General features: G+C 33.9%; 1 protein-coding gene across 1 annotated transcript; it reads right to left on the bottom strand.

The window, feature by feature from the left end:
• Positions 1-22,745: 22,745 nt before the first annotated feature.
• Positions 22,746-24,956, bottom strand: LOC115698720 (F-box protein At5g51370). The gene has a single exon (XM_030625865.2). It carries the CDS (start codon positions 24,346-24,348, stop codon positions 22,915-22,917), a length of 1,434 nt encoding a protein of 477 aa, XP_030481725.2. The 5' UTR covers positions 24,349-24,956; the 3' UTR covers positions 22,746-22,914.
• Positions 24,957-25,822: the final 866 nt, after the last annotated feature.

Below are 25,822 nucleotides of genomic sequence, written 5' to 3'. Positions count from 1 at the left end.
TGGACCTAAATAAATATAAAAATGGGAAATTTACAAAAATACTGAAATTTGGGTTAACTTTTACAAACATACTGTCACACGGAAAGTTTTTCAAAAATACTGTGTTTTATAAAATACCAGTAAAACACAAAGCAGTATAACTCAAAACAACAGTAGAACACCAGTGAAAACTTAACACAGTATATTGCAGTATGAAACTTATAAAAAAACACAGTAAAAAAGTAAAAAATACCGCCTGACAGTATTTTTGTAAAAAAATGACAAAAGTTAGTATATCATGTAAATTTTCCTATAAAAATTAGTATTTTTATAATGTGCAGTGCGGTGAGGTTTGAACCGCATATTAATAATTCAAAATAGCAAACCGCACTGCACCGTGCGATTTAGGAAAAATTCAAACTACGGTCGCACCGCAAGGAATTTCAAACCATATTTTTTTACGGTGCGGGTAGTTTGAGCGGTTTGATGAACACCCCTATTAAATAGTACATACTATAAATAACAACACATATAAAATATAAAGAATTTGAGAGCAATGAATAGAATCCCAAATTGAAACCTGTCAGTAAACATGCATGAACAAAAACCGTAAAATAACACGACCCAAAACTGCAAAACAAGATTGAAAACAACACACAATAGAAAAAAACATAAACAACAACAACAAGATGATAACGCCCCCCCCCCCCCCCCCCATCCAATAAAAAAGATAAATACCTTTGTCACTTTCTCTATCTCAAAATCTTCATCTTCAAGCTCAAAATTAGAGTCTGAATCTTAATGATAGCTTTAAAATATTTTGATTTCGTCTTCTCCATATAACTACTAACTTTCTTTTAAAAGTTATTGAAAATGTAGGACTAGGGGGATCATGTTCAAAAATTTATTCTTAGCAGTACCTTTCTTACCCATTGTCAAACTCTTCACAGTTTTTAGAGAAGTTTTTTGTGCTTTTTCTACAACTGAAGAAGAAGAAAATGAATATGAAACAACCATGGATAGAATGAAACGACTATTTATAGGGAAACAATGACCAACAAAAGAGGGAGAAACTAGAGGGAATATGGTTTTTGAAGAAAAAAAACTGAACCGAAATGGTATTCAGTTCACCAATTTATCAAATGTGTGTAACCACCCACATTTGAAAAAATATGGATGAATTTTTCAAACAAATAAAAAAAAACTAAAAAAATAAAGATAAAAAGAAAAAGAAAGTGAGATTGAAAATAATGGAGAAGAGAAATGGGTTCGGTAGGGGTAACGTGCATTCAACTTAGAAAAAAAATGACTCAATGTGACTGACGTGACAAATATCACTGATCAACACAGTAAAAAGTAAGCTTTAAAAATGAATATAATACAAATAAAAAATATACACGCTATAAAAGTTAATTATACCGTTTAACAGTAATTAAATTGATAATTTCAATAGAATGTAAATTTCATTTTTTATTTAGAGGGTTTTTCCATTAGTGTACAACAAAAAATAATATATTACAACAATATGGAACTACAACACTACCGGTGAAGTCAGGGTTTCACTTGACTCCACTTTGGAAGAAACTGATGAAGAAACTACTGTTAGTTTGTACAAGATTAGTAGAAAATTTTTTTGGAACCTAAAGTCACCTCCAAAGATTAAAATATTTGTGTGGAGGGCCATCTAAAATGCCCTTCTAGTGGCGGAAAGTTTACATAAGAAAACTTGTTGATTCTACTGCTTTCTCTAGGTGTGCACATGCTTGGAAATCAATTGCACATGCTCTGTTAAGGTGGGTGTCGGATCCTAAAGCTAGACAGATTATACAAGAAGTCCATGAAGGATTCTGCGGAGATCACACTGGCGGCCCAAGCCTCTCCAAGAAATTATTAAGGCAAGGATATTTTTGGCCTACCATGAAGAAAGACTGTATGGACTATGTCCTCAAGTGCGATCCATGCCAAAAATTTGCAAACATCCCAAGAGCCCCACCAAATGAAATTACCTTAATGATGAGCCCATGGCCTTTCATGGTGTGGGATATAGACCTCATAGGGTCTCTCCCCACAGGAAAAGGCGGGGGTTAAATATGCAATAATGGCGGTGGATTTCTACACGAAATGGACAGAGGTGGAACTTATGAAGATCATAATTACCAAGAAAGCTTTGGACTTTGTTATAAAAAATATTGTGTGTTGATATGAGTTACCTCACAAAATAGTCTTAGATAATGGTAAACAATTCGATTATGACGAGTTCACAGAATTCTCAACAAACGCAGAGTCATTAAGAGCTTCTTCGTTGTTGTAAGACCCCAGGAGAATGGACAGGTGGAAGCCGTCAATAAGATACTAAAGTTCACCCTTAAGAAAAAAAATCTTGGCCTACAAAAATAATTGGCTTGAGAGTTACCATGCGCATTATGGGCCTACAGGACCACTGCGAGAACTACCACCGGACATTCCCCATTCTCAATGGTGTGCGGGTGCGAGGTTATGGTCCTAGTAGAGGCTATAATTCCCTCCCATAGAAGAACCACTTACGACCCATCCACAAATCAAGCCTTGTTAAAGAAGCACTGGACTAAATAGATGAGCTCCGGGAAGAATCTCAAATACGCATGGCAACATACCAAAAGAAAGTAGCAAAATATTTCAACTCCAAATTCAAAAACAAGAAATTTTCCATTGGTGACCTGGTCCTAAGAATGGTCTTCCCAACCTCTGAAGAACCGGAAGTGGGGGTACTCGGACCAAATTGGGAAGGCCATATGAAGTAAAAAATGAAATAGGCTCCGGGACCTATAAGTTGAAGCAAATGGATGGATCCATAGTGCCTAGAGCCTAGAATTCTAATCATCTCTGGAAATACTATCAATAGTTAGGATTTTAGTATTTGATTTCATATTTACACTTTGTAAGTTAACCTATGGCGAACAAAGTATATGCCTTATCCTGCATAAATTTAAGCTAACTGATCCAAAAACTCTTTTTAAGTCACTAAGGGGTATACTAAGGCATAAACATACACGACATGCAAAAAGCAAAAACAAAAAAAAAGGCGACAAATAAGTAAATACAAGTATTTAAAATATAAGTTGTCCAAAATGGATAATAATAAGTCCAGGGAAAGGCCATAAAGATGTCTCCCCTAACAGAAATTAAAAATAATAAAAACTAAAAATTAAAATGTTGTCCTAGGGGGAGAGAAGTAAGAGGAAGGTAAGAAAGGATCAATTAATTAGCTTTCGCAGGAAGATGGGGACCCCTTTGCTCGGCCAAGACTTGCTCCAACTTCTTGTTCTTTTCCAAGAACTGAGCCACGGTAGTCTCAGGATCAGGCAGGAAGTGGAGGCGAGGTTCGAACTTGTTCGATTTCCAGCACATAAAAACTCCATCCTCAAAGCGCTTCTCATAGTTCTTACAGATCACCGGAGCAAATAAAGCATCCCTCCCAGCCTTTGCAGCCTCCTTCTGGGTCCACTCCCGGAACTCATGCAACTCCTTGAGCTCAAAAGACATACTTGCAGTAGTTTCTGAGTCGGTCTAGTGTAGCACCTCAAGAGTCTTGAGTTTCGTGGAGAGTCCTTGAATCTCCTCTCGAGCGTTCAGGAGGTCCTTCTGGTTTAAGGCAATGGTGTCGTCCTTGGTCTTCAGAACCTCTTTGGTCCCACTCCCTGAGAACCTTTTATGCTAGAACATCATTGCGAAGAGTCTCCATCATGTCCTCCGACTCCCTGAGCTTCCTCATGACGCCATCCATTGCACCCAGCTCCGAGACGGTAAACCCCTGGTCAATTCATATTTTAGAAAGACGACCGACCTCCGCAGCAATCTGACAACTAGTAGAATGAGGTTAGACCTTTGAAAAGTAATATCGAAAAAAATATATATAAATATATAATAAATAAGAAGCCTAAAAAGAATACTCACGGCGATAAGGGCAACGCTCATGTCTTGGATTTGTTAAACGAGATTCGAGGAGGCACATGCTACTGATGAGTCCATATTTATCTTATAAATATGATTAATTTATTTATTAATATTCTTAAATTGATTCTTTAAATTATTGATTAGTGTGATTTTAATTTTTTAGGTTATTTTAAATACTATTCATTTATTTAGAGTCTTTTGGAGGGATTTTAGCATATTTTAGTGGAAAATAGTGAAAGTCGACGAGCTCGATTGTACAAGGCGGAACTTAATTACAAATTCGGACGAACTTAAAGGCAGAATTGGACTTGGAGCTCAACATGAAAGTTTTAGATCTCGTTCTTAGCTTTCCAGAACATCTTGAATCGTCCAATTCCCGAGTTATATTGAGAGAGTTATGGCTAAAATACTATCAGTCATCGCAGCAGGAAATTTCTAAAAAGAAGATAGCGAAAATAAAGATAAATTTTCAAGAAGAGTTGCGATTTTTATCTTTTGTTTAAAAGATGAGTTATCTTTATCCGAGATATTTCCTAATACTATTATAAATAGAATCCTAATTCTAAGAGGATTTATCTATCCACTATAAATAGAATCCTAATTCTAATAGGATTCAACTAACTTTCCCATTACTATAAATAAGACCTCTTAGACTACAAATGAGGAGAATCCAAAAACTACAAATTAAATATTATGATTTTTATTAATGTCTAGTTCTGAGTAGTTTTGTTTTAGTTAAGGGTTATTTCAAAACCCGAAACATGAATTCTTAATTTTATTATTGAATGTTAATTTTTAGTTTCCATTATATCAAATTGTTTCTATTCTTCTATGTTCAATGTTATGATTATTGTTTTAATCTTGTTTAGACGGCCGCTAAATTAGTTTTTACTTTAATTTACCGTCATCTTAGGATTACTATTCACCTAATAGTCTAGGATCCTAAGTGTTTGTGACAAATTGCAATTTTTATTTGTGATGAAGAATAGAACCTAGGTTAAATGAATTATATGCTTCATTGATTTGTTGCCTAGATTAGTCTATCTCCATAAATCTCAATGATTTATCTAAGTTTAATAAATTGCATGCTTCATGGATTTACTGCTTTAGGTAAAAGAGTTAATTAGTGAGCGCTTCGCCTTGATTACATACAATAGGGAGATTGGGATAATTGACTGCTTCAGCGTTATCTGCGGGATTAATAGTTTGATTGGAAACTAAAAATTACATTCTTTAATAGGAATTAGGAATGATTGTTGAGGGTGGCGAATAACCTTTAACTAGTTTCTCATATCGTATTCTTTACTTTAAATTTGTTCTTTTCTTTAATTTTTATTTTTATTCTAATCTTCAAAACCCCTCTTTTTCATAATTCTTACTAATTTGTGAATAATTGAATAAATATAGTCCTCGTGGGATCGACCCTCACTTACGATTATATTAAAATAATTGGAAGTATTGGAATTTAAAAAAATAGTAAATTTGTTGTGGCTTACGACACGCATCAGCTACATATCTTTTTATTAGAAGTTGAGTTAAGTTAGCAGAAAAACGGCTTACCAGCTCAGAGGGTCATGGGGTCAAGATTCAACTCCCATATCTCCCCAGTGTACTCGCCTCGAAAGGGCCCATCTTGGGCCTCCCTTAACCACTTCTTCAGAGCCTCAGCCTAAGCATCACATTTGGACAGTTCGTCCACCTCATAATTGTGTTTAGCGATGCGGAGCTGGATCCTCTCTGTTGGATATATTTTACCAGGATCTAGATTTACTACCATGTATGTTTCATTAACATCCTAATATGAATTCTAAAACAATGAAATAAACACATAAATGTTTAAGAAAACCTTACATTAGGTGCAGCAGAATATAATGACTCCTTCCGTTCAAATCTCTAGCCCTTGATTCCTTTCTGTAGCAGAGCATCACCAAGATCTGAACCTGGATCTCTTTCTCGACTTCCTTGATGTTGATTCTCCTTCTTGTTGATTGGATTCTTCACAAACTTCCACACTATGATTGAGATACCACTTGATGCGTGTGGGCACTCACTCTATCACTAATGGCTGAAAAATATTTGTGAAGATAGGCTATAGTGTTTTCAAAGTTGAAGAAGAAAGAAGAAGGAAGAGGTCTCTGTTGGAATTATTTTACCAGGATCTATTTACTATCATGTATGTTGGATTAACAACCTAATATGAATTCTAAAACAATGAAAATAAACACATATAAAGTTAGAAAACCTTACAGTGGGTGCAGCGGAATAATATGACTCCTTCCGTTCAGATCCCTAGCCCTTGATTCCTTTCTGTAGCAGAGCATCACCAAGATCTGAACCTGGATCTTCTTTTCTCCTTCTTTGATGCAGAATTTCCATAGTCTTACATACTATGATTGAGATACCACTTGATGTGTGTGGGCACTACTCATTCACTCAAAGTTTCGAAATTCAGAGAGAAGAAAAGAGAGAGAGAGGCGTGTGAGACATTTTCTGAGGGAAACAAAGTGATCAAAGATGTGTGTCTGTTTCCTCAAGCCAACACTTTCTATTTATAGAAAACCCTCTAGGTTTAGGTTAGAATTGTATGGCATTAAAATAATGGAAACTACAAATGGTAAATCCTATGCATGTGGCCGGCCATACAAAGAGTATTGGGCCTCACTTTGCAACTTTCCCATTTTGTTATTTTCCATTCCTATTTTCTCAAAAATGCCAATTTTCCAATTTAACCTTTTAAATGCCAATTCTAATTATTTAATAACTTGGAAATAATTATTAAATAATATTGCCATTTAATATATTTATTAATTTAGACATATAAAGTCTCTTAATCAATAAATAAATCCAAAATCTCTTTTCTTTAAAATTTCGCCCTTGCTTAGTGAAAATTCATAAAGTAGACATAGTATAACTTTTAGAATTATAATTGATTAATCAAAATCAATTAACTAAGTCTTACAAGCAGTATGGTCTCAACTAGTATGGGGACCATGGGTCTATATAACCGAGCTTCCAATAAGTCGAACCGAATTTACCAAGTAAATTCCCTAACTTATTAATTCCTCATTGAATCCACACTTAGAACTTGGAATTGCACTCTCAGTCATATAGAACGCTCTATATGTTCCACGATATAGACACGTCATTAGTTATCCATTGTTATAACCCTAATGTGATCAATGATCCTCTATATAGATGATCTACATTGAAAAGGCACTACTGTTACCGCTACACCTTCAATGTATTTTATCCTTAAAACACTTAACCCTGTATAAATGATATTTCAGCTAAGTGAAATGAGATCTCCACCATTTATCTTCGTTTGGTTAAGCTCGAAGGAAATCATACTTCTATTTTCCAGATAGAAGCTATAGATTCCATATTTATGTTAGCGCTCCCACTCAATTGCACTACCGTGTTCCCAAAATGTACGTATCACCCTGACCCAAAAGTAGCCTTAACTAACAAATCAAAGATCACGAATAACACTCTTGAGATTGAACCTAACCATATCAGGATTAAGATCATTTGATCTAGGATCAACAGGTGATATTGAATTGAATAGATATTACGGTAAATTTTAATATATCTAATCAAAGTTCAATATCGGTCCCTTTCGATGTATACTCCATACATCCGATACTGGTAAACTTTGCCAATGTCCTGGAAAGGACATGACACTTTTCCAAGGTGTAAGAATACCTATCGCTGATTATATCATGTCAGTCTAAATCCAGTGTTCTGACAAATCAAGGAATAAACCTTTGAACATATAATAAAGATTATATTCCACTGTGCTGACAACACTATAATCTTTAACAAATTCATATGTTCTGGACTTAAAAAGAATTCATACATTATATACATATAATCATGAAATAAATCATGTGAACCATGCAACATAAAATGTTATTTCTAATCTTTATTCATAAGTAAATCTGATTATATGAAATGAGTTTTATTTAGGGCATAAAACCCAACAGTCTCATCAAAAGCTAGGTTATTAGCTTTGGAGGCATTAGTTTGGATGAAGAGACCATAGCCTTCCTTTTATACTATTCTTCAATAGGGTTAGGTTGAATTATATGGATTAAAAAAGAATAAAATATTGGGCAAAAATACCTCTTGGCCGTACACAATAAGTGGACCAATCTCTAGTTACAATTTTGCCACTTTATTTCAACCACTTATTCTTCTTTTCAATAATACCATATTTTCCAATTCAAACCTATAAATGCCAAAACTATTTATTTAATAATTAAAATAATTATCAAATAATATTGTCATTTATGACATTTATTAATTAGCTCCATAAAGTCTCTTAATTAACAAATAAACCCCAAAACAATATTTTTTCACAATCAAGCCATAACATAGTGAAAATTCATAAACTAGACATAGACTAATTTTAGAATTATAATTGATTAATTAAAATCAATTAACTGAGTCTTACAAGCAGTATGGTCTCAACTAGTATGGGGACCATGGGCCTATATAACCGAGCTTCCAATAAGCCGAACCGACTTTACCAAGTAAATTCCCTAACTTATTAATTCCTTATTGAATCCACTCTTAGAACTTGGAATTGCACTCTCAGTTATATAGAACGCTCTATATGTTCAACGATATAGATACGCTATTAATTATCCATTATTATAATCCTAATTTGATCAATGATCCTCTAATAGATGATCTACATAATATAGGGATTAAACTACCGTTACACCCTTCAATGTATTTTATCCTTAAAACACTTAGCTCCGTATAAATGATATTTCAGCGAAGTGAAATGAGTACTCAACCATTTATCTCTGTTTAGCCAAGCTCGAAGGATATCATTGTTTCACTTCTAAATACCTATAGAAGTTATAGATTCCATATCTATGTTAGCGCTCCCACTCAATTATACTATAATGTTCCCAAAATGTACGTATCACCCTGACCCAAAAGTAGGCTTAACTAACAAATCAAAGAACATGTATAATACTCTTGAGATCGAACCTAATCATATCAGGATTAGGATCATTTGATCTAGGATCAACTAGGTGATATTGAATTGAATAGATATTACGGTATATTTTAACATATCTAATCAAAGTTCAATATCAGTCCCTTCCGATGTATACTCCATACATCCGATACTGGTAAACTTTGCCAATGCCCTGGAAAGGACATACCACTTATCCAAGGTGTAAGAATACCTATCGCTGATTATCATGCCAGTCTAAATCCAGTGAACTGACAAATCAGGGAATAAACTTTTGAACATACAATCAAAATTATATTCCACTGTGCTATCAACACTATAATCATTAACAAATACATATGTTCTGGACTTAATAGAATTTATACATTAAATATAATCATGAAATAAATCATGTGAACCAAGCAACATAAAATGTTATTTCTGATCTTTATTAGTTAATCTGATTATATTGAAATGGGTTTTATTTAGGGCACAAAACCCAACACTCTCTTCATCAGGATGGGCGAGGGTCAAGAGAATTACTGGGGGAGCGGGGAAGTCTTCGGCCTCAGCTGGGATCCCGGACTCAGTGCTAGGATCGGGGGTGGCTGATCGCTTGGGCTTCTTAGAAGGCTTCGGCAAAGAAATGACACCCTTCCATCTCCGGTCAAGTGCGGGAACTTATTCTTCCTCTTCCTCAATAAGAACCACTTCCTGGTTCCCAAGTACCTCCTCAGTTGGTCCACCTGGAGTCGCCATCGCTCGTGGAGGCTCAGGCACCTCCAGCTCAGGGCTGTGGGTACGGGCCAACATGGCTAACATGTCATCCATGGGTTTTGTTATTCAAACTAATCAGTTAAAAAAGCATTAAAAATCACAAATGAAAGTATAATACATCAAGGCTAATCCTACCTTGACTCTCTAATTCTGCCCTAGCAAATTTGTAAATTAAAGATCTGGTGTCATCATCCCCTAGAAAGCTATCTAAAGGAAGGAACCAACTTGAGATCATATAGGAGGAATGGTCCAAAAGAATCGGAACAAGAGGACTAGAGCCCATCCGGGACTGACCCAGGAAATGGCTTAAATTGGAGAAATAAAAACTTTTTGCATTATTGCCCCACCGAGAATGGAGCATCCAAAACTTGTATAGCCTCATGTCAAAGTCCACTGGCCTTAAGTTAGAATAATCTTGGATAGAAGGAACGAAATAAATATTCAAAGGAGACTTACGAGCTTTAGAGGTAATGGCACTAAGGGCCCCAGAGTTCGAAATTAGAAACAAAAATTTAGGCCTAACAAGTGTCTTTTCTTTCCCTGCTTCCACCTGGATGGGCTTCCCGAAGGCATTCTGAGGCGAGCATAAGCGAGCTCTGTTCCTTCTTTTACCTATACTTGTTGTATTTACCCTCGGCAGATGAAATAATGTCCGCCCTAAGTGCCTTTCCGCTCCTAGGATTCCGAGCTTTAGGGCAAATGACTATTGACAGATTGAAATCATCGACCGATTGAGTCTGCAAAATCAATTTGGCCCTTCGAAAATTAGCGATCGTCACCAAGTCACCCACGTTCAGTCTTCCTTCTTATAGACGGCAAATACTTGTGCATGGTTCAAGAAAAGCTGAGTGGGAGTAGTGTAGTGCATTGGAGGGATCCTAACCCACTCTGTCAACAGGTCTGGGCGCTCAAAGGCTTTAAGCCCAGAAGAGAAGAAAAACCTATGACGAAATTCCTTAACATTCTTCTGAAAGTTGAAAGGTAACGAGGTTTCATTGGCCGGATGAGCTTGCAACTTATAAAAATTGTCTTTAGATTTGTTACCCTTTTTGGGGACAGAAAAAAGTTCATAAAAATATAATATTTCAGCGGGGCTGGGAGCGGCCCAACCCCTATCGGCATAAAAAATAAGAAGGCTTGACAACAGGCGGTAAGCTTGAGGTATTAACTAATATGGTGCGAGTCCAACGAATACTAGAAGATCGACGAAATAGTCTTGAAGGGGGAGCATGGCCCTAGACATGAGATGAGTTTGGGTTCAGGCTCCAAAACCATTATAATTATGGTTTGGTGTCTCTTCGTCCCTCGGAAGACGGTGATAAACTCTGGAGCTAGATGGTTTGATCCCATTCACGGTCACTATCTTCTCTAATTGGTGAGCGAAGGTCAGTGTCGAATGGAGTTCATCAGCCTCCCAACCATTGGAATGACAAGAGAACTTCTTATAGATAACCGGACCTTGCATAAACTCTTTTAGAGCGGCCAACTTCTTTGGCCCCTTCTTAGAGGACGTGGCACTAGTTTTAGTAGGGTTCGACATAGGAATAGCTTGGTGAAGCTCAAGAATTTCTTGGTCAAACCCAAAGAAACCATGGTCGTGAAGGTCTGAAAGATAAGAAATCAGCAGTTAGCCCCCACATCAAATCCTAGGTCAAAAAGGGGAATGGGAGTCCCCTAACCGCTGGAAAGAGGTCCCCTCTGAATGAATGTCGAAAGGAATCAGACAATTCACAATGACAAACATCAGGTGCAAAATATCCAAGCAATGTGGGAAGATCAAGAGAAAAGAATAGAAATGTGAAAGGGCAGTTTAAACTGCCAAAGAGGAGTAGAGGGAACGAGAGCCGGAGAACCTTCGCCCTCGCTCCCCTCCAAGAAAAATATACAATAATAATAATAAAACAAAACACACATCATTAGACACTCATAGAAGGAGGTGTTCTACATATGGTCGCCATGGCTGCTGCTTGGAAATAACATGCATACTATTTCTCTCAGAAAGAAGAACTATTATATGTCACCATTTGCCTTAGTGACCAAAGAGAAAATATATATATTTAGAAAGAGAGAAGAACTTACACGATGAAGGCAAGGCAGAGGTAGAGGATGTCGTACGACGGTAATACTTTCCTGGCAACGGTGGAGGAAATCGGAGGAGTCTGGAATTTTGTTAAGAAGTTTGAAAGCCTGAAAGTCGAAAAACAATGAAAGTGAGCCAGTCGTAAGAGGTACTGGTTTTTATAGGACTAACAGGGTGTGAGATATCATCGAATGAGTACCATCGAACGGTAGGGGTTCACAATGGTTCAAATCCCACCAAACTAACGGTTAGGATGAAAATGCATGATGAAGAGAAATGGCGGTTGAAATGTTTGAGTATCTCTCTGACATCTGCATTAATGTGGAGGTTGGTCAATAGGCGGGAAACGAATCGATGTCTGCTAAGAGACAAGAAAGAATGATTACGATCATTAAAATGACCCACACGCGTGGAATACGTGCCACGTCACTCCTTGAGACTGGAAGTAGTATACAAGTCTAGTTTTTTTATCTATATTTTGGACTCCTACCCAACCTACACCTTGGAACCCGAACCTCGAACCAGACCTGGACCTAAACCCAAACCTTAGCCCCGACTTCAAACACTACTTAAATAAAATCAACAAATGAAATTGAAAATAATAATAAAACAGAGTTTTATTTTTGTTTTTAAAATTAAAAAACAAAAATTGTTATAGAGCACATTTTTATTTTTCAAAAATAAAATTTTAAAAATAAGAATTTTATTTTTATTTTTGTGATTAAAAAATTTAAAAACAAAAGTGTTACCAAACGCCATCTATACTTAGCGCTTCCGTTCTGTCACATATTACATCAAGGCATGTACTTATTATGACTACAAAATTAAAGACTTAAATATATAAATATATATAATTAGATTGATAAATGTTCTTATGGCATTTTTCATTGGTTTTTTTTAGTTACTTAGTTTATTTTTTTTAATTAAAATAAGATTAATTAGTGATGAAATTTTATTATGTTTTAGTTTTTATACACTTAACGTTCTTAATTTTTTATTTTATTTTTGTGACAGAACTCTCTTAAGTTTATCTTTTTTTTACAAATTTGAAGCATCAGTTTAATATCATTGTTAAATACCAACTAAATGACCAATGTGTACACCTGTATATATGTGAAAATAAAACTTTGAAACAATACATTAATAATCCAGTTAATATTTAATGGTGATATCTAATTGACACATCAAATTTGTAAAGAAAAGTAAACCTAAGAAGTTTTGCTAAAAGGAAAAAAAAAAGATTAAGTGTAAAAAATATTTCCCCCAAATAACCCTTAAAATAAATATAACTTTTTTATTTATTCTATTATAGTGTAGAATAGAGCTCTTATTATATTTCATTTTAGGATAATTTACGGCATAAATATTTAAGTTTAACTTCCAGTTACAAATAAATAGATAAATTTAATTTTTAGCAGTAATAATACTTAAGTTATAATTATGGAACTTTTGTAGGTACCTAGCTATTGAGTGTTAAGTAATTTTCACATAGCAATCTTTAATTGGTCTAATTCATTAAATTTTTATTTTTTAAAAAAATTAGTTTAAATAAACCAATAAGAAAAAGACATGAGGATAATGACTTAACATTTAACGATCAGGTACCTACATGATTACAAAAATATAACTTTAGTATTATTATCGCCAAAAATTAAACATGAATATTTATTTGCAACTAAAAATTAAACTTAAATATTTATTCCACAAATTATTCCTCATTTTATTATATACGTTTTTGTTGGTAAGTAAAACTAGAGAACTCATTTGCAGTTGTAAACCATAATCTCCATTTTTAGTCAAATTTCAGAGTAAGGCCGAAAAGTAATAGGCCCCAGTAAAAAGAGAGTTGGTCCAGAATCGGGCCCAAACTCGCTTTAGGTGACTGGCTTTTAGTTACTAAACTGTCTACACATCTTCGACAATAAACCCAAACCCAAAAGTAGGCATGGGCTGAGCCCAATACTTTTAGCCTATAACCTTGTCTGAACCCAAAACTAAGAAAGAAAAAAAAAAAAAAAAAAAAAGAGTAGAAAAAGAAGAAGAAAGAAAGAACAAAAAAACAATAAACAAAAACAAAGCATAGAGATTAGAGAGGGGGTTGTCCTTCCCCGACCTAATTTCTACAGCTTTATATTTCGTGTAATTTTTTTATAAAGGTCTGTCTGTCTGATACTATTTTTACAATATTTATTTGTACAAAAAGAATGGTTAAAATGCTCAATGTTTAATATAATAAGAAGGTGTTCACCATTCTTTTCTTTTTTTTTTTGAAGAATTGCATCTTTTGTTTAAAAAAGAAGCAAAAAAAAGTTAGTAAATGTATTTTAATTGAAAGCAGTACAATTATTACTACCAGACCTCATGGCTCATGGACAAACAATGGACTGTTTGGGTCCATAAATTATTATCGACATTGTTGGCAAAAGCTTGAAAAAGAGCATATATAGCTTAAAATATAGGGTTTCTGCATCAAAATGTGTATTCAAGTTGTAGTTTTGACTGGATTTTTTTTTGAAAAAAAAATTAGAAACGATTTAGTTAAACCTTGATCATATCTTTTTAGTTATTTATGCAACAAAATTAATACACAACAGTTAATTTTTCAGTAAAAAATATATTATTACATATGTGTCTTTTGAAAAAAATAATTAAATTAAGTTACTGAATCACAATAAAATTAAACTCCGATAAAAGTTACAATTATATTACTGACCAATAATGACGGATACAAAATTTTTGTTACACGAGAAATTAATTGTCATATAAGAAACTAGTAAACATCCCGCGCTTCGCGGCGGATATATAAAATATTTTAAATTATATAGAAAAAATAAATTGTGTATTTTAATTAATAATAATTACTTAATAAAGTAATAAAATTAAAATTTTAATTTTAATATTAAAAAATTTGTGACATAAATACTTAAAATATTAAATTTGTTGCTAATAAATACCGAAATTCGAAAAATAGTAACATAAATCTTTATTTATGGTTTAATTTTTATTCTGATGTGTGTGTTAAGTTCTGGGTTTGAATTTTATTGCGTGTCTTTTTAATGTTTTGAGTTTTAGTGTTTTACTGGGGTTCTAATTTTTTTTTTATTTGTGTCTATATTGAGAAAAATTATAATCATTTTAAAAAAAAAAGTTGTTTTATTTTGTAAGAATTTAATTGTTATAATTATATTTGTGGGAGTTTTTTTTACTATTATTTTGGTGTTTATTTATTACATAAAATTACAAACCTATATGTGTATCTGTCATTACCGACCAAGATTTTTGGCATTTAGATTAAAAGAAGAAATAAATATTTAAGAGAGCTTTAATGAATGAAATAAGAAGAAAATAAATATTTAAGAGAGCTTTAATGAAGGAAACACAGATTTTTACGTGGTTGTATTTTAATGAATTTTATTTCACGAGTTATTGTTTGTAACGTCCCCGCTTTAAGTCTTCATTGGGTCCTTACACCTACGGAATGAATGACTCTTATACACGAGTACGTCGCTGTGGCTGCTTCATGGACTGACGACTGACCCTACAGACCAACACAAGTGTTTCCAGCGTGCTTTGTCCTCACTCACACGCTTCTTGGGAAAACTTCTCAGGAGGTCACCCATCCTAAAATTGCTCCAAGTCAAGCACGCTTAACTGTGGAGTTCATTCGTGATGGGCTACCGAAAAACAATATGCACCTTGTTAACATAGGTAGTACCAATCAATCCATTTAAGCTCTCTTCAACTGTGTAGTCCCACTCCCATACCTACACAATATCAGAATCATCCCACTTGACCTTCCCCAGGCGATGTGGGATTGCACAGCTTACCCGTGTTGTGATATTTTGCACACACAAGTGTACGTATCGTTACAAGTAGTAAACTCACCAAGAGTGAGGTCGATCCCACAGGGATTGTAGTTAAGTACGTTAAAATTAAACTTTTACTTCTATTTGGTTAAATAAAAATTAAGAGAGAATTAAAAATAAGAAAACTAGTAAGAAGCAATTATTTAAGAAAATTGACAGTTAATTAAAACTAGGGCTTCAATTTCAATTGTTTCTATTGATTATGGCATAATATGATTATCTTCCTATTATTAATTTCTATGCAGTAGCAGGTTTACTAAGGTAATTTATAGTCTTCTCAGATATATAAATCTCAATTACATGCAAACTTTCTACTCTCGTGATAAATTTAACATGCAACAGGCATTAAACACAGAAACCCTATCAGCTATCTAAACCATATAGGTACTCTCGTCCTATATCGAAATTCAGTTCTATTTCACTATAGCATAATTGACACTCACTTCTCAGATCTCGCATCAAAATCATAGACAGTTAATTGGTGACCAAGCAATTAAAAGTAGTTAAGCACAAATAAAATAGAATACATAGAAATTAGAGGGAAAATAAATCATATTAAAACCATAAAATAATGTTAAATAATCTCCATCTAACCCTAATTAAATGTTTAGCTACTCATGTTTATGAGCACAATTACACATATTAACTTTAAGAAAATAGATGAAAATAGAGAAGAGAAGAATGCTGAAAACCCTCTGAAGAATACCTCCAATATTGCAGTTGATCTCTCCACTTTGCATATGTATTCTCTCTGTTTTTCTCTCTCAAATTGCTCAGAATTGGACGATTCAAGATGTTCCGGAAAGATAAAAGAGAGATCTAGAACTTTCGTGTTTTGACTTTTTTCAAAATCTAATCAGAACATCGTCGAATTTAGGCTTGAAGTTTCAGCTTGCACAATTTTCTCTATTTTAAATATCATGATATTTTTATCTTTTTCCTATCTTTTTCTCTGATATTTTTCTAATCTTCTTCTATTTTAAATCTGCAAAAATAAAAGATAACAAGCGTAAAAATGCTCCAAACACGATTAAAACTCAATTAAAAATATACTAAACTTAGTCTAAAATTAATACTAAAAATAACCTAACAACCCGGTATTTTCCCTTACGGATCACGGGACTACTGACTGTCACATTGTTATTGCGTACAACTATGAAGGTTTCTCAAGATTTCAATAGCATATTAACTTAGGACTGAAATCTACTGGCCTCCCTTTTATATTGGAAATATGACTCTATTTATAAGCAAGAGTTACATGAATGAGTGAATTAACATGAAACTCATAAGAGTCCTCTAATTAACTAAATTTGAAAAAATCTATTTTCAAAGTATCTTCTAATTAAATACGTAAAGGTAAATTATGTAATACCTTCGTTTATTTTGAGGAAGAGTAATTTGTGTCCAAACTTTTAAAATTTTTAGGTCTGGTACGATCAACCTCTCAAACTAGAAAAATTATGGTTAAAGTCCTAAATTTTCACAATCTTTTTGGTCGACACTCCTTCCGTCTACTTTGGTATTTTAAGTACCAAAGAAGACTGCCATAGTGTACGAAAATTACACGTGACAAATTTTTATAAGTCCACCTTATATTAATTATTAGGCTAATTTAAATTTTTACCCCCTAGTATACTCTATAATTTGTTTATAATTAATACTGTCAAATTAAAAAAACCTTACTATGTTAAACTTAATGAGAAAAAGACCATAGTAAGGGAAAAAGAGTACAGTTGAATAAACTCTCCCTCACAATAATATTACCAGTTACTTCTCATAAATTTTGTAGATGGATTCCAATACCATGTCTCAATTTTTTTAAGATTGTAGTAGAAAGTGACTTTGTGAAAAGATCTGATAGATTCTCACTGGATTTGATGTATTGTATATTTAGATCATTTCTTTTCTCAAGTTCTTGTGTAAATGAGAAAAATTTAGGAGGAATTCGCTTAGTTCTATCGCTTTTGATGTAACCTTCTTTTATTTAAGCAACACATGCAGCATTATCTTCATATAGTATAGTCGGATCTTTATGAGTCAAAAGACCACAACTTTCTTGAATATGTTGTGTTACTGATCTCAACCATACACATTCTCAACTGGCTTCATGTAGTGCGATAACCTCAGCATGATTTGATGATGTGACAACAAGAGTTTGTTTTTGAGAACGCCATGATATTGCAATGCCTCCATATGTGAACACGTATTCAGTTTGAGATCTAGCTTTATGTGGATTTGATAAATAACCTGCATCTGCAAACCCAACTAATTCTTGGTTTGAGCTTTTTGGGAAAAATAGACCTAAAACAGTAGTTCCCCGTAAATAACGAAATATATGTTTTATTCTATTCCAATGCCTCTTAGTAGGTGATGAACTAAACCTTGATAACAAATTCACTGCAAAAGCAATATCAGGTCGAGTACAATTAGCAAGATACATAAGAGCTCCAATTGCATTAAGATATGATACTTCAGTACCAAATATCTCTTAATTATTTTGACAAGGACAAAATGGGTCTTTTTCGACATTTAGTGATCTAACAACCATTGGGTTACTTAAAGGGTTCGTTTTATCCATATTAAAGCGTTTCAAGACCTTTTCAATGTAGTTTGATTGATGCAACATTATCTCATTGTGGGTATGTTCGATTTGCAAGCCAAGACAATGTTTGGTTTTCTCCAAATTTTTCATTTCAAATTCTTTCTTCAAGTACAACATTGCCTCATGTAACTCTTTATCAGTCCCAATGATATTTAAATCATCAACATAGACAGCAATAATTACATATCCTGATTTTGTTTTCTTAATGAAAACACATGGACAAATTGGATTATTATTGTATCCCTTCTTTAATAAATATTCACTTAAACGGTTGTACCACATGCGTCCGGATTGTTTTAAGCTATAAAGGGTTTTCTGTAACTTTATCGAACATATCTCTTTAGGCTTAAAGGTTAGTGCTTTAGGCATCTTAAAACCTTCATGAATTTTCATATAAATATTATTAACAAGCGATCTATATAAGTAAGTTGTCACTACATCCACAAGATGCATTTTTAAGTTGTCAAAAACTGTTAGACTGATCAAATATCGAAATGTGATTGTATCCATTACAGGAGAGTATGTTTCTTCATAATCAATTCCGGGTCTTTGAGAAAAACCTTGAGCAACAAACCTAGCTTTGTATCTTACGATTTTATTTTTTTCATTTCGTTTTCGAATGAAGACCCATTTGAATCCTACTGGTTTCACATCTTCAGGTGTGAGAATAATAGGTCCAAAAGCATTTTTTTTGTTTAATGACTCTAACTCAACTTGCATAGCATCTTTCCATTTATTCCAACATGTCTATTTTGACATTCAAAGACAAATTTTGGTTCTTGATCATCTATTTCATTGACTATATTGCATGCCACATAATAAGAAAATGTTTCATCAATAACTTTCGAATCATTTTTATTTGATGAGTTTTTAGTCTTGACATAATCAACTGAGATCTCTTGACTCACTTCCCTTGCTTTCTCTTCTAGAGTGTTTCCCTCATCTTGAATTTTTATATGGTTATTTTCATCCATATTGGAGTCATCATGCTTATCTGCCCCTATTCTTTTTTGAGAATTTTTATCTTTGGAACCAATTGGTCTCCCACGCTTCAGGCGTGACTTAGACTCATTTGCGACTAAATCTTTTAAGTTCTCCTTTTGGTATTTCAATTCTAGAAGGAGCATTTGAAGCCGGTATATATGATTTAGTTACTCCTTTAGTGTCAACAAATGCATCAGGTAATTGATTAGCTATAGTTTGTAAATGTACAATGTTTCGAACTTCTGATTCACATTGCCTTGTGTAAGGATCAAGATACAATAATGATGGTTCACACCATGTAATATCTTTATGTAGATTTTTCTTTTCTCCCCTAATGTTGGGAAAAGTTCCTCATTAAAGTGATAATCAGCAAAATGTGCATTGAAAATATCACTTGTTAAAGGTTCTAGATATTTGATAATGGAAGGAGATTCAAATCCAACGTATATTCCCAGCGTCCTTTGAGGGCCCATCTTTGTCCGTTGTGGTGGAGCAATGGGAACATATACAGCACAACCAAAGATTCTTAGGTGAGAAATGTTAGGTTCTTGACCAAGTGCAAGTTGTAATGGGGAATACTTATGATATGCACTTGGTCATATGCGAATTAACATTGCAGCATGTAAGATTGCATGACCCCCATACTTCTACAGGAAGTTTTGTCCTCATTATTAGCGGTCTAGCAATAAGTTATAGGTGTTTTATCAATGATTCAGACAAACCATTTTGAGTATGTACATGAGAAACAAAATGCTCAACAAAAACACCAATTGACATGCAATAAGCATTGAATGCTTGAGATGTAAATTCACCAGTATTGTCAAGCCTAACTCTCTTGATTGTATAATCAAGAAATTGTGCTCGCAATTTGATTATTTGAGCCAAAAAATCTTGCAAATGCCATATTGCGACTAAACAATAAACATACATGCGACCATCTACTAGATGTGTCTATTAGTATCATGAAGTATCTAAATGATCCACATGATGGATGAATTGGTCCACATATATCCCCTTGAATTCGTTCAAGAAATGAAGGTGATTCAATTGCAAGTTTTCCTGGCGAAGGCCTTGTGATTAATTTTCCAAGGGAACATGCCTCACATGTAAATTTTTTTGTTTGAGGTATCTTTTGACCCCTTAATGAATGACCATGTGAGCTTTCAATAATTTTTCGCATCATTATTGAACCAGGATGACCAAGATGATCACACCAAGTATTTAATATTGAGAGATCTTTACTTTTCTCTTTAACTACCACATGTGACTCAATTACACTTATATATGTATAATGTAGTCAAGTGGGGAGCATTGGTAGTTTTTCTAGTATGTATCTTTTTCCTGCATTACATTTAGCAAAGTTCATATATTTCATGTCACCCTCAGTAGCAGACTCAGTATCATATCCATGAAGATATATATCATTAAAACTCAACAAATTCCTTTCAAATTTTGGTGAAAACAAAGCATTGTTTATAGAGAACTTTGTTCCATTTGGTAATAAAAAATTTGATTTACCAATACATTCAATCAAATCTGCAGGACCTGATATGGTGTTGACAATTACTTTTGTTGGTTTTAAGTCAGAAAAATATTTTTTATTTCTAAGGATAGTATGTGTTATGTCACTATCTGGTATGCAAAAATCTCTAATATTATCTTTACGTTCATCTTCATTGAGAGTACAATCCACTTAACACTTCAAGAGATAACAATAAGAATGATGTGAGAAATATATATATTTATTTCATCAAATAGAAATAGTACAAGACAAAACATTAATAAAAATGCATAATACACAAAACATCACAAGTAATATAATAAACTGAAGATAAAGGCATAATATATCAAATATAGTAGTTAATGCTAGATTATACTTAATTTTCTCTGGCATCATAGTCATTGGACTCATTATTATCATTGAAATTGTCTACGAAGTGAAGCATCTAGATGAGTTGAATCATTCACACGATCATATTGTCCAATTAAGTTCACTTCCTTCTATTTTTCTTTTACAGAAATTTGATACAAATCACAAAGGTGTTTCGGCGTATGGCATGTACGAGACCAATGCCCTTTTGTACCACATCTATAACATGAATCTTTAAGATTTTGAGGATAGTTACCATGAACATTCTCATCCGCATGTTGTCTCTTCCTTTGGTGGTCAGAATTTCTTTTCAGGAATTATGACCATTTCGTCCACGTCCTTGACCACGACCACGACCTCTTCCTTGGCTTTGGCCACAACCACGACCTCGTCAATAATTATTATAGTTTGGCATTTACTTCTAGAAGTGTCATTGAACTAGTAGGTCGTGATTGATGATTCTTCATTAATAGTTCATTATTTTTTTCTGCTACAAGGAAACATGTAATAAGTTTAGAATATTTCTTTAAATAACGCATCCTATATTGTTGTTGCAATGTTAAAGTTGATGCATGGAATGTAGAATACGTTTTTTTTTCCAACATTTCCTCTTCTGTGATTTTCTGCCCACAGAATTTTAGTTGAGAAACGATTCTGAACATTGATGAATCATAATCATTGACTTTTCTAAAGTCTTGAAAACGTAGACCATTCCATTCATCACATGTGGCTGGAAGAACAACATTATTTTGATGGTCGTATCTTTCTCTAAGATCTTTCCATAATGCACTTGGAGCTTTTATAGTAAGATATTCATGTTTTAAACTTTCATCAAGATGTCTGACGGAGAAAAGTCATTGTCTTTGCCTTTTCTTGAGATGTTGCATTATTTATCTCCTTAATGGTATCAGTAAGGCCCACTGATTCTAGATGCATTTCAACACCAATAATCCAAGACATATAATTTTTTCCCATGATATCAAGTGCAGCAAATTCATTCTTCACAAGATTTGACATGGTAACAACTATATGAGTATAATAAGATAGAGTGATCGTGCTAATAATGTGTTATAAATTTAGACAGATATGAGCAATAATACTTGTATTCTTTTCTGCTCTTCACTTTGCTCTTCATTCTTCATCAAACTTACACATATATAGAAGAATATATGCATGTATATGTATATAATCATTATACTTTAGTACACTAGTATATTACATATCTATCCTATGTAGTCATTCATAACCCTAGTATATTTATATATTGAGTGCAGTATTTTTCTAACCGAACCCAGATGACCTGAAGATATTAAAATGATAGCCCATGACTGCAAACAACTTTAATGTCAAAATCCAAATGAATTTTTAAATCATGGGTCAAATACTATCTTTTTTATATATGTGACACCAATAATTGGTTAGCGTTAAGAATGATTAGTGATACCCATGAATTTCGACCAATATATTACAAAACTTATAGCTATGTTTGGTTTCCAGGCTGAACACAATCAAATACCATTGAATTCATGAATGTTAATTGCAGTTGAGGATGAACACAAAGCATGTTTTGTCCATTTTCACTACCATTTAAGTTTAAACATCATAATTTATGTTGTTTTTTTCATTGGCAGTTGGCAGAGTAATAAGATAATTAACCATAATTTATGGTAGAAAAAAAAAATATCAAATGTTTTAATGCACAATCATTTCGAGCATAAAAGTTGCTCCTTTTTGAGGTCAGAACATAGATAAGAAACATTTACAATGATAACATAACAAGTGGTGTGATATATATGTATGGACATGTTTCATTTGAAACATTTATTAAAATGTAAAAAAAAATTCTTCCCAAATAAATTAAACAAGTTGGATAAATTTAAGAGATGCCCAAGTCTTTGCAGCATCAGAGAGCTTGGTTTCCTCAACTAGCACCTTTCTCAGCTTTGGAGAATTGAGAAGAAGTAACTCAACAGCCCCAGATTCAATCCCACAACAACTCATTATGTCAACATTCTCCAAACACTTGCAGCTCTTTGACATAGTGACCATAGCTGAATTAGCAAGCCTTTTGCAGCCTCTAAGATTCAAATCAACCAAGTAATGACATGAAACTAGCATAGAGATAAGCTCTTTATCAAACAACATTTCATTGTAAGACAAGTCCAGTTTCCTTAATTGCTTTAAGTTTTGTCCTAATGTGGTCAATAAACCAGGCTCTCTTTCAACTACATCACAGTTAATTAAGGCCAACTCTTCAAGCCCAGAATTCATAGCAACCCCAAGAGCTTTTAGGCCTTCACCACTAACAAGGCAACAACTTTGGAGCCTAAGACTTGAAAGGGTCCTGAAATTTACTGAAGCAGCCAAAAGATGGTCATTGTTAAGGTCAAGAGGCAAACGAAGATCAATTTTTTGTAAATTACAACTGCTGTGGCTGAAAAATCTAAGCAGACCTTCTCTACTACCACCATCATAAACCAAAAGAGATATAAGAGAATGAGAATACTCAGCAAGTTTTAGAAGAACCCCATCAACTATACTCCTACAAGTTCTGAGCTCCACTTCTTGAATTCCCTGCAGGCACCTCACAAATGACGAAAATGACCCTCCATCTCCAATGCTCTCACAGCTCCTTAGCTGCAATTTCTTCACCTTATTACAGCTCCTCCATAGCCAACCCATCCCCCAATCGTCCGTACGAATCCCGGATAAGCACAAGCTCTCTATGCCCAATTCTGCATCAAAATCATCATGCCCGTATCCCAAATTGTTCTCAATTTCGTGGTCAAAGCCTTCCCCATGGCACACCATGATTGACAATTCTTTCAAAGACGGAAAGTTCAGAAGCCACGTGAGGAACAAAGGGCTGGAGAGGTTGATACAGAGAGAAGTGAGTTGTGTACACGTTGAAGAGAGAGAGATTAGAGAGGAGCGAGAGACAGGACCAGCCAAGAACCTGAGGCCTTGAAGGCGAGGACAAGAGGAAGAGGCCAAGAGAAGAAGTTCATCGGAGAAAGTGGTTTTCAGCAAAGGGTCATCGCCGTTGCCGGTGATGGTGGACTCAAGGGGAAGGAGGAGAGAGAGAGAAGAGATAAAAGGGTAGTGAGAAAGAAGAGTAGATAGAGCTGGAATTGTTGAATTTTGAAGGGTTAGTTGGACAGAGAGCGTGGTCTTAGAAGTACGGTAAAGATTGAGCCAACGTTTTGAAACCAAAGAGACCGAAGATGATGAACTAGGTGGGAGTTTCTGAAAAATTTCTTCAAGAAGCTCGTCGCATAACAAGCTCTCCATCTCTACACAAAACTCTCTCTTTCTCAATTCTTCTTCTTCTTCTTTCACATGCTGTACTTTTTTTTATGGTTACCTACCACACAAAGGAGAGGCTAAGCTTTTATTTGGGTATATGTTGGGAAAAGAAAATATAATATTAAGGGAAACTTGAATTGGGGTTTTGAGGAATTTACAAAGTAATGTTTTTAAGGCTTAATTTAATATAGAAGAAGAGCCAAATCTTTCACGCCATGGCTGGTAGGTTAGTGTTTCCTTCGGAAAACTCCAAGTGGCTTTATTATTGTGTTGTTTTGTGTCAAGCACGTGTGGTGTACAACTACACACATCTGTCTCACCTCAAAATTTACCTTTGTTCTCAGTTTTATTTATGTAGTTGTTGTCAAATATAGTAGTTTTGTTACATCGTACTTACAAATAGAAAGTTATCTGTTTAACTCAACAACAAAAATACGTTTATAAGAAAAGAAAGTTGGTTTACGGTTAACAAAGTCAAATATTACAGATACAGTTGGGAATAGTTAACTTTTGTAATTTCTTCCCAACAGCACAATATGAGTAGTTTGTTGTAGGACGCAGCCAACTTGTTTGTGGGTTTCCCCTAAAAAAACATAAAGATAAAAGAAGTTTTTGGGTTTTATTTTCGTTCGAATTTCAAATCTTATCTATAATTATTAGATAAACAGTAATCTAAAAAAATATTGAATTCTTCAAGTATTCTTTTTTTTCTTTGTTCAACCCTAATTTAGACTTGATGGCCTGTAAGCAACTTAAGCCGTCATTTCATATACCAGATTTATATAAATAAATATATTACATAGTCAGCTCTAGAAGTATTTTTATTAGTATATTTCTTTCAGAATTATTTTTTCATACAAGATTCCTCTATTCCCTATTATCCCATTCCAACCGCTAAAAGATCGCAGCCGTTCCCACTTATATATATTTCCATATTCTTTCTCTCACAATTTGCTGATTGATTCATAAAATCGAAATGATTAATTATGAAGGAAAATGCACATCTACGACTATTAAATAGTTTATATTTTCCTAATAAAATTACATTTTCAAGCATTAATAATATATTATTGAGGAGTAGATGGAGTGGCTACTTCACTTCATCAATTAAGAGAAAGTTGAAACTTTGCTCCACCAAAGACATTAAAAATAAAAATTCAATGAGAGCATTGTTTTTTATAAAAAGAATTCATGATGGCATGAATTCCTTGCTCTTTTGAGTGGGTGAAGAATTTGATCTTTAAATTTCCAGCATCTTCTTTTATGGTAGAATAGAAAAAGTAAATATTCTGATGTGATAGGAGCACGATCTCACTTCAACAAGACACTGGGTCCTTATCAATCCCTTTTACTTTCAAATTAACTTATCATACATATGTGTGAAAAGCAACCTACAACTATATCTATTCCCAAGTACCACCAAGCAAAATGGACTTCTTCCTTGATTCCCTGTCTAAGA

Source organism: Cannabis sativa, chromosome 8, assembly GCF_029168945.1.
Source record: "Cannabis sativa cultivar Pink pepper isolate KNU-18-1 chromosome 8, ASM2916894v1, whole genome shotgun sequence".
Classification (NCBI taxonomy): Eukaryota; Viridiplantae; Streptophyta; class Magnoliopsida; order Rosales; family Cannabaceae; genus Cannabis; species Cannabis sativa.
The sequence above is the reverse complement of the archived record's forward strand: the minus strand, read 5'-3'. Positions and strand labels throughout refer to the sequence as shown.

Bases quoted from the DNA above. Each gene is read 5' to 3' on its own strand.
- LOC115698720 (XM_030625865.2), bottom strand. From the start codon at position 24,348: ATGGAGAGCTTGTTATGCGACGAGCTTCTTGAAGAAATTTTTCAGAAA.